Source organism: Nicotiana attenuata, chromosome 8, assembly GCF_001879085.1.
Source record: "Nicotiana attenuata strain UT chromosome 8, NIATTr2, whole genome shotgun sequence".
NCBI classification, from domain to species: Eukaryota; Viridiplantae; Streptophyta; class Magnoliopsida; order Solanales; family Solanaceae; genus Nicotiana; species Nicotiana attenuata.
In genome coordinates this window covers 31,945,471-31,955,404 of record NC_031996.1, presented here as the reverse complement: position 1 = coordinate 31,955,404, position 9,934 = coordinate 31,945,471, and the positions used below count along the sequence as shown (strand labels likewise).

Here is a 9,934-nt window from a genome sequence, read left to right as displayed (position 1 = left end):
TTCTCATTTTCTTTGGGGTCGTCAGTTCCCAAAGCTTGAGGATCTGGAGATAGACCTCTATGCTCGAATCCGTCTCTTAGAAGCACGCCTAATCGACCAATTACCTCCTCAACTTAACGTTGGGGGATACGAAGAGTTAGTGAGAAGCTTTTTAAATGAAACCCGAACTCCGATTGAATTTCTATCAGCGGTAAATAATGAGCTGTTCGATATCAAAGTTTTAGAGTTAAAAGCGAATCTTCAGGATCTACTTTTTAATCTCTTTCTCAATGAACCGGACAGCGAATTTCTTCCGATTTTACGTGAATCCCCTTTTAGGGAACAAGGCTGAAGGCCAGAAATCCTAGAGTATATAATTCTGCAGTTAGACAGAGCCGGTCTGACCGATCCGCATCCCCGCGATCCTGTAATGAAGACAGTACTCGAAGAATTTCTTCGGAGAATGCTACTTGAACTACAGCAGCAATGGCGAAATAGCCCCGTCTATCATGACTTTCTCCGCTATTTTCGGAATGGGGGAGACTAGGTGAGGGGTAAACCTTCTGTCTGATTCAATCTGATGCTTTCAAATCCGCTTAAAGAGTACTTTGGTGTCACTTAGTATAGGGAAGTGTCCCTTTTTGTTGTCTTCGTCCATCTTTTTGTCTCCCATGCTTTCCGTTGGTCAACAACCAACCAAAGTGATCTATACATCTTCACTACTCGTACAGGCTTGACGGAGTTAAGCTGTATTGAGGGAATCGTTTTGTCTCAATCAATCAAGAATGCCTCAACTGGATAAATTCACTTATTTCACACAATTCTTCTGGTCATGCCTTTTCCTCTTTACTTTCTATCTTGGTAGAAGGTTTCATGAGAGACACTTCTTTTTTTATGTACTAAATTTTTGGCGAGTTATTTTCTACTTGAAATGTTTTTTTCTTTTCTTTTTCTTGATACGCGCCAGCTTTCTCCTTTGCCAAAACATACATCTCCTTCTTTCTTCACATACCCTTTTTGAGGTTCTTCCGTCGGAACTAGACCTTCTAGGCGTCTATTTAATCCAAGGGCATCAAGACCCGGAATGGGTAGAATATGTACCCTCCAACGGGCCTTCCAGCCCTGGCTTTGGCTGGACATCCTTCCTAGAGCGGGGCAAACTCGCTAGGCTCCGGCTCCGGCTCTGGCTCTAGCTCTGGCTGGACATCCCTCCTAGAGAGCGGGGCAAACTCGCTAGGCGCTTCCGAAGCTGGCTCTAGCTCTGGCTGGACATCCCTCCTAGAGAGCGGGGCAAACTCGCTAGGCGCTTCCGAAGCTGGCCTAAACCAGCCCCCTCTTATTCCGGAACTCCACCCTCCCTTTCTAGATGACAACATCCGGAGAGCGGAGCTCACTAACCGGATGAGAAGTATTTTATGGGGGGAAGATTACGAAGAAGAAATGCTGAACTCCGTTGTTCGCATTCAAATCCAAATAGAAAAGAATGTAGAAAGCACACTTGTGAACGACGGCTATTCCCCTGGTTCTCTTCTTGCGAAGAGAAATCAGATCAGAGGGCTCCTCTTCTCTCCAAGGGGAAAGTCGCTTAGTCAAAGGACTTACGCTTTGTATCTGAAGGAGATTCTCCAGTTGGGTACAAGGCAAAGCGTTCCATTTCGCCGCCTTGAAAGAGCCATCAAGGACTATGATCTCCTGCTTTTCTAAGAAAGAAAATTCTTCCTTTTTTTCTCCCACTCTTTCTGTGAGGCAAAACCTCACCACACTACACTACACTACACTTCGACACAAGAGAAGAGGACCGGGCGCTTTCTATCTTCGGGATAGGAGTTGGCGGTCTTCTTTAAGAGAACTTCAATCTAATACTCATTATGGATCAACTCATGTTTCCACTCTATTTTCATTACGAAGATGTATCACGTCAGGATCTGTTGCTCAAACCGAATCACGCCAACGTTATGGAAGTTCCTGGATCGTGTAAAATAATAGTAGTACCAAAGACAGCATCATCTATCAAAAATGGAAAATTGGCTATGGAGATTCCGTGCGGTCAGAAATTAATACAGACACAAAGGGCTTCAACAGGAAAGTCGTTTCGATCCAATCCATTCTTGGGGTCAAATAAAGACAAAAAAGGATATGTCAGTGACCTAGCACGACAAAGCACTCTCCGAGGGCATGGAATGTCTAATTTTTTGGTAAGAATATCCACAGTAATGTCTCTGTTAGATTCTCCGGTCGAAATAAGGGAAGGTCAATTCAATTCTCGATGGAAACGGAATTTTGCGAATTCTCCCCCGAACTGGAAGATCATTTCGAGATCTTCGAACATATTCGAGGGTTCAATGTTACTATTGTAACTTCGGCCAACACACAAGATGAGACTTTACCACCGTGGAGCGGCTTTTTGCAAAAAGATGAGGGGGAAACTCAGTAAGATGTCGGAGAAGCGAAATATACGAGATCACAAACGTAGATTGCTCGCGGCTAAATATGAATTGAGACGAAAGCTTTATAAAGCCCTTTGTAAAGATCCCGATCTTACTAGTGATATGCGGGACAAACATCGTTCTAAGTTGTCCAAGTTGCCAAGAAAGAGTTCCTTTGCACGAGTAAGAAACCGATGTATTTACACGGGTCGCCCTCGTTCCGTATATGATACAAATTTCTCGTATCGTTTTTCGTGGATTAGCATCTCGAGATCCTTTTGATGGGCATAAAGAAATCGTCTTGGTAGCAACCACCAAACCAAGAGAACAAGGGTTAGCTCCGCAGCAGGTCTACAAGCAAGGTAAGTAGGTCCATTACCAGCCGGCTCCGGACCGAAAAGACCTAACGGACTAATCCCTTATCTAGGATCGTAGATGCTAACGGGGCGGGAATCGAAGTGGGGGACCCCTCTACCGCCTGTGTCTATCTCCTGTCAAGTATGCTCCCCAGACATAGACTACGTACAGGGTAGTACTCTTGGAAAGATAGAATATCACCGCGTGAACATAACATTACATTAAGTTACGAATGTAACTCCCGAAGGATCGACCACTATTCTAAATATAGTAAGGCGGAGAACTGTTGTTCAGTGGAGCGCCGGAGTGCAGAGGTTGTTCCCATCATTGAAGTCAGGGTGTGGGACTGAGCCTTCCGAATGAGAAAGAAGAAAAGTGCTTAGTTTCGTTGGAAAAACCAACGCAAATATCATATTGACTTTCTCTCGCCCTACTTCTAAAGATAGATAGAAAAGGTTGGAGAGAATGACTTTCTGAAATTCTCTCCTTTCTAAAGCTGCGCAAGGCGGCCCCCCCGGAACAAAGCCCCACCCCTCTTTTCCCCCCTTTAATGAAGGACCCTCGTTTCGCTTTCTATTCATTTGTGGGTCTGGACCCGAGGGCCTTTTTTTTCAAGAGGTGATTTCGAGAATCAACCAACAGAAAAATCCGTAGCCCAGGTGACTCACAGCCTCCCTCTCGCCCAAATAAATGAAATGGGATGAATCAAATCAATAAGCACACGGCTCCGGCCGCAGGTGCAGATTGGGTAGTGGCTCTCGATGCAGGCCGGATAGCGGCCCTCGGCGCAGGCTGGGAAGGGGGTGCCGGTTGATGGAATGCGAGCGGAGGAGCCCTCGTCCTTCGCGTTCTCCCTGCCAACAAAGAAAAATGGTCACATAACGACAAGATCGAACCGTAAGGCAAAGAAAGCGGGCCGACTCACCAGTGAGAGGCTTACGCCCATATTTCTCGTGGAAGGACGTCCAGTCACGAATGCCCCTTGTATGGGGAAGAATTGCGTTCACCCACTCACAAATATCGTCAACTGGCGGGGGAGGTAATCTCTCGGCTGCAAAAGCAAAAACAAGTCAGCAATATCACCTAAAGAAGAACGATCGACGACCGCCTTGAGAGGAATCGCAAAATAAACAAAGGAAAACTTACGAGAAAAGTTCCACGTCTCAGGGAACCCAGCCGAGTCCGCCGCAAGGTGCTCTGTCCGCACATAAAAATGACTTTACCAGAAGCGGCGATTAGCCTTATCGTCCATCTTCACCACCAAATTCTTGGTTCCTCGATGGCGCATGTGGATCATCGTGCCCCGAAGAAATTGAGGGGAAAAATATGAAGCATGTGCCCCACCCCGAAGAAATTGAGGGGCAAAAATATGAAGCATGTGCCCCAAAGTAATCCCTTGACCGGCGAGCTCCGCATACTTGATGAGCATGAGGAAGAGCTTGTATGCGTACGGTGAGAGTTGAGCCGGGCACACTTCGTAGAAGCGGCAGAAGTCCACCTCTAGAGAGGGAGAGGAAGCGTATATCCAACAACAAAAGGATACGCATAAAACGCGCAGTACCCCGGGCAGTTCAAATGTACAATGTCTGTCCCCGTCGCCGGTAACATTTCAATATGATTTGGAATTCCCCACTTAGCCTTGAACGTCATAATCGCCGCTTCATCCATGGTGGAAGGGACAGGTTTCGGTTCGTCTCCGTCAGGGCTGTTAAAGTCAGTCCATAATTTCCCCGGATAGGGTAGTATCTCAACCACAGTCGGAAACCCCTCATCTTCTGTCACCTCCATTCCCTCTCCAAGAAGGGGTACATCATTTTCCGGCACCAGAGCTTCGACGAACTTGTCAGTCTGGGCAGAAGCACCGACCATTTATCTAGCTCGATTGGAATAAACAAGAGTGATAACGAAATAGAGAGGGCAATCACGTCAAATTCTGACGAAAGCAGAAGTGTGGAATATTGAAGAAGGTGGAAGTTTGCAAAATTCCTCAGGTAAATCGAAAAGCGTAACAATCGAACGGTGGTTTCCCCCTATATATAGGAACACAAATGCCCTGAGCGGGAAATCCGAGAGCCGCCAAAAAGCTGAAAGGGCACAAGAAACGATGTGGTGCCTGGGAAACGTGCGTCATAATGACGCGTAACGGGCATTCATGGTATCCTGAATCGACATGATGATCCATCTCCGAATGGACATAATGGTCCGGTAAAGTCCTTAAAAACATCACATTGCCACCTCGCCATAAGGACCCCGTCCTCGCACAATGATCAGATTTCTCCTAATTCTTGAACACACAGGATCCACCCATTGAGCTCGCCCAAAAGACGACCCAACGGGCGGAGGGACTAACTGTATGGGTCAAAATCTGACCACTAGATGGTTATCATTAAAGGAGACGGTGAGAGGTCGACCCCGCCATGGTCGTGCCCACGAGGCATAATGGCGACGAGTACCACGGTCCCTGCCGGGGTCAAGCTGTTAGAAAGCTTACATTGAAGGACAAGTAACGTCTTTAGCAAGTAATGAAGAACTTAGTCATGAGAAAGCATGCCGGTCAAAGACCGTTGGATAAAAGGAAAAATTGTTAGTATATATAGAGAGGCGGGAGACCGTTGCAAGAGGGAGATCGGGCTATTACATTTAGAGCCATCATTACGGAACCAGCAAAGGGGGAATCTCTTAGCTATCAACAGCTTTCTATTAGGGTGTAAACCTACTATAGATGTAAGCTTATCATTTCCACTCGATGTATGATAATCATCTTGAAAAATATTACATCAGTTTGTTCTTCTCCAATTTTTGTATTCAATATATTTTGATCTAAAGATAATTATGTTTGGCTAAGACTTACCCATCTCTATTAATTGACTTAACTAAAGGGTTTAGCGTTCTTTTGGTTAAACAATATTATGTTATTCTCATCTTCAAATTACTTAAAAGTTTGGAGACATTCTTTTTTCCATAAGCAGAAGAAAAGGGACCTATTTGTGAGCTGTAACGAATACAGAAGTAGTAATTGCTGATTCGGTGCTTGGCATTTTCTTTTAATTGCTTTTTGTCGCAACTGGCAACTGCCCGGGCCTTCGATGGATTTAAAAATAAATTCGAGACAGATTATGAAATAAGGGAAACAGCTACTTACAGTCACATGGATAATGGGTGTCGGTGTCGGTCCGTCGGATGAGCTGCTACATCTTCACTTTAGTTGCCCCAATTGTTGAGTCTTTCCTCTTTCTTTATTTGTATATTTATATATAAAACCGCCAAATTTAACAGACATAGTTGTAATTCTTTATTTATTTGGTTTCCCTCTTGGGAAGTACATTTGGATTTGATTTCTAGAAGATTTTTAGAATTACTAGAGAATAATTTGTTTTATACACACACAGTTTGTTTCTTTTCGTTTTCAAAAATTGAAGAAAACAAGATGTGTTGTCAAGGATAAAACAAATGTTTTCTTTTTAATTTCTTTCGTCTATTCTACAAATAAACATTAATGAACCCCAATATTGAGATATCTAAAACGATTTGGATCATTTTTTATTAAATAATTCTCAATAAAAGAGCACTGGTTAGCATCAACACTGCATAATATTAATATCAGCACAGCTTGAGCTGCAGTTTCATGCTTGGTTTTCACGCCCTTCCGAGTGCAAGCAGGGACGGCTCAAGAGATCTCGTGAACTAAGGCGAAATCATATTGAGGGGCCCTTAAATTTATTTTATAAAATATTTACACTAATAATAAAATTTATTTTTTAAATAACAAATTAATCATTTAAGACAAAAAAACGAATTTAAAAAAAAATAAAAAATAAAATCACAAAAAATAAAGTGGTGGTCTACCGGATGTTGAGGTCAACTCAAAGTGAAAATTTTGAATTGGCTATCATCACAAACAAGAAAAAAAATAAACATACATAACGTAATAGCTTAAGTTATAAGCATTGACGGTGTTTGACTCCTTCCAATCAATTTAAATGATAATTGTAGTTCATTCTATTAAGTAGCACTTATTAGTGAATATCTAAAATAAATTGTAGATAACCTAATATAATATGTCGAATTACACCAAAAAAAAATCGGTACATGAATGTTTTTGTGTTCATGCAGTTTTAGATAATATTATAAAAGAAATTCATTATGTTGTCGATACATATAACTTAATTTCTATATAAAAAGGATAAAACTAAAATTGAAGAGTGAAGCAACTATACTAATTAATGAGGGAAGAAAATTATCATAATTTATAAATTTATTAGGATAAAATAACCTCAATCAAGTAACAAAAAAAATATATTGTAACACTTTTCTTTATACTAATGATTTCTATAAATTATATAGTATATAATAATAATAAATAATAAAAATTTAAAATAAATTTGGGGCCTTCAAATTCTGGGGGCTAAGGCAATGGCCTCACTTCCCAAAGCCTTAGAGCCGCCCGTGAGTGCAGCTTCGAACATAAAATACAGTGAAACTTGGTTTTCCTCTCCGTAAAAGCTGTATATATAAAATTCCTAAGATTTTTAAAAATAGTTAGATTTACAACTGGTCGTTCAAAAATAGCCCAATTTCAAAAGTAATCGAAATTTAGCCACTTTTTATGTAAAGATAAATCTGAGCGAAAACACTGTTCAAGACCCGGAAAATACTTCAATATATTATGCTGGAGTTCCAACATAAGTATGCTTGAACTCCAGCATATTATACTGGAGTTCCAGGATAAGTATGCTGGAACTCCAGCATAATATGATGGACTTCCAGCATAAGTACACTAGAACTCCAACATAATATACTGGAGTTCCAGCAAGTATAATTGTCCAGTATAATATACTGGAGTTTGGAGCACCGGTGCTCCAGTATATTATACTGGAGCCAGCAAAGTATACGGGTCCAGCATAATATGCTGGAGTTCATACACAGGTGCACCGAACTCCAATATATTATGCTGGACCAGTCTCTGTTGCAGCAAAACGGTGGCTATTTTTCATTGACTTGGTGAACGTTGGCTATTTTTGATTGACCAGTCCGAAAACTGGCTATACCATGAAATTTTGCCATAAAAGTCAGCAAGCTAATATTACAATTGTCAGCGTAACTGAAAATAATGGCAAATATTAAAACAAACCTATACAGGTCAAATCACAAAGCAGTTTTGATTTGAAAATGCTCCAGCATCACATGATTAAATACGATACCCAGGCATAACTTAGCTTTACTGGTGAAAAACCACTTAAGAGTTAAAAAATAAGTTTATTTCCCTTATTATCTTAATTTCAAATATTAAAAACATCCTATTACTAAGTGTCACCTCCATAAAGAAATTCTTACCATCACAAGTAATTTTAATCAATCAATGTATTTGGATAAATTACCAAAGAAAATGTAATTGGATAAACAGCATATGTACACGAGCAGCTACCCAGCAATGAATTGGGTACACCTCTGTGCTTGGAACATATCAGTGCAACTTCAGGAATGCTTAGCACAAATTCAGCAAACCAACTTCAAGTTGATTGAATCGTTGAGATTTCTACCAACAATCTATGTAGGGCTTGGGGCTTGGAGAAAAAAGGCGAGTGATCAGCACCCTTTAGATGAAAAACCCGTTCTGGAGGATTATTACTAATCATGCTTTGCTGTAAGGCTATTGGTATCGCATTATCCTCTGCTGTTTCTATATAAAACCGCCTGACAGAACCATACTTTGAGTCAGACAGACAAAGCTTCTCCAAAACTGGGGAAAAGGGAATTGGCCTCATTGAGACGGAAGCTAATGCAACATCCTGTACAAAATTTAAATGGTAAGAAAAGAAAGCTTGGAATATCTACTAATGCCAATGCCCGCACAGGTATACATGTAGTACACAGATTGATTTTCAAAGTTAAGACAACAGAAAATAATGCTTTTATCTAACCGTTCTCAGAAAGGGAAAAAAAAAAAGGGATTTCCATGCCTGGGTTCAACTTCGGCAAACGTTCAAGTTTTGCCTCCAGGGCTCTAGTTCAATGGTAAGAGCACAATGCACAATGCATGGATTAAGCACACATCACAAGTTCAAACATTGCAGCGGACAAAGCCTAATATTTAAGTGGACAAGGGTAGAGAGGCGGGCCCATTATCCACAACATTTTGAACTATGCGCTAGCTGGTCCTAGGAGATTTTTCAGTTATCAAAAATGGAGAAGTTATAATTTCCATCTTTTCACTTCCTTGAGTAAAACTGATATTCAGCAAATTCATATCACAGGTTTAGGCATCCACCGATCAATTCATTCCAAGATATAGGAGTCATTTAGTTACAAATTAGATAAGGCGCCCAATTATTCTCTGCTCTAAGGCAATGTCTACTTTGTCAGACAGAGGATTAGCAAACCTCCGAATGTTGAATCGCATATACCACTCCCGGGTGCCCATATATTTAACTTTTCAGGGTCATTGACATTTGCCCAAAGAGCGATATGTTACTAATTCATATTGATAGCTTTACTCCCAAACCCTCGTCGCAACTCCCAATTATAGTGGTCTTGACCAGTAATGGAAGTTACAAAGATTTTCAAAAGTTATGTTTTAGAGCTCGGTACATGGATAGAAAGTAAAAGTATTGCATAGAAGAGTCCAATTTTTAACATTTGCAGGAAAGGGTAGGTTTTGCCATTTTATGAACGTAAAAATGCTTCACCATCTATAACTAATAGACAACATACCTTAGCAGGACTATGGTTGAATAACAAGTCTCTCAGGAGTGACTTGTCCAAATCAATAGCGGTCGGTGGTTTGTCGTTCCCATTGGCATAGATAAATATTTGAGACTGTCTCATTAGGTCATTTGAATCTGTCTGCAATGAGTATGAACTTTTGTTAATAACAGGCATACTTAAAACTCTATTAGTCAAACAAGCAGCCAAAAATCTTCAATCTCAACAGTTCAAGGTACCAAGGGATGTGAAATCTGTAATCCTTTAATAATATTATGCCATTGATCATGTTATTCAATATAGAAGGAAAGGAAGGGGGGGGGGGGGGGGGGGGGGGGGGGGGGGGGGGGAAAGAGATTCTACTTTTCACTTCATTCTAGAATTAGAATAGCAAATGAAGTTTCAGGCATTTTGTCAGGTCAGCTTATCCTCAACTCGACATCCTAAGTTTTGAGAGGGACTGAAAAGTT

At 41.1% G+C, this 9,934-nt stretch overlaps 2 protein-coding genes across 2 annotated transcripts in view; one reads left to right on the top strand and one right to left on the bottom strand.

Annotated features, from left to right (window-relative positions):
* Positions 2,415-3,112, top strand: LOC109231630 (ribosomal protein S14, mitochondrial-like). Its single transcript, XM_019397277.1, has 3 exons — positions 2,415-2,601; positions 2,669-2,767; positions 3,057-3,112. The coding sequence occupies exons 1-3, from the start codon at positions 2,415-2,417 to the stop codon at positions 3,110-3,112; spliced, it is 342 nt and encodes a 113-aa protein (XP_019252822.1).
* LOC109231195 (putative methylesterase 11, chloroplastic) overlaps positions 7,949-9,934 on the bottom strand; it is a 5,605-nt gene continuing 3,619 nt past the window's right edge. Inside the window, exons 4-5 of the mRNA XM_019396777.1 lie at positions 9,474-9,605; positions 7,949-8,551 (exon numbers count right to left, since the gene is read on the bottom strand). Of these exons, the coding sequence (XP_019252322.1) occupies positions 8,273-8,551; positions 9,474-9,605 (411 nt within the window). The 3' untranslated portion in view covers positions 7,949-8,272. The remainder of the gene's footprint in view (positions 8,552-9,473; positions 9,606-9,934) is intronic.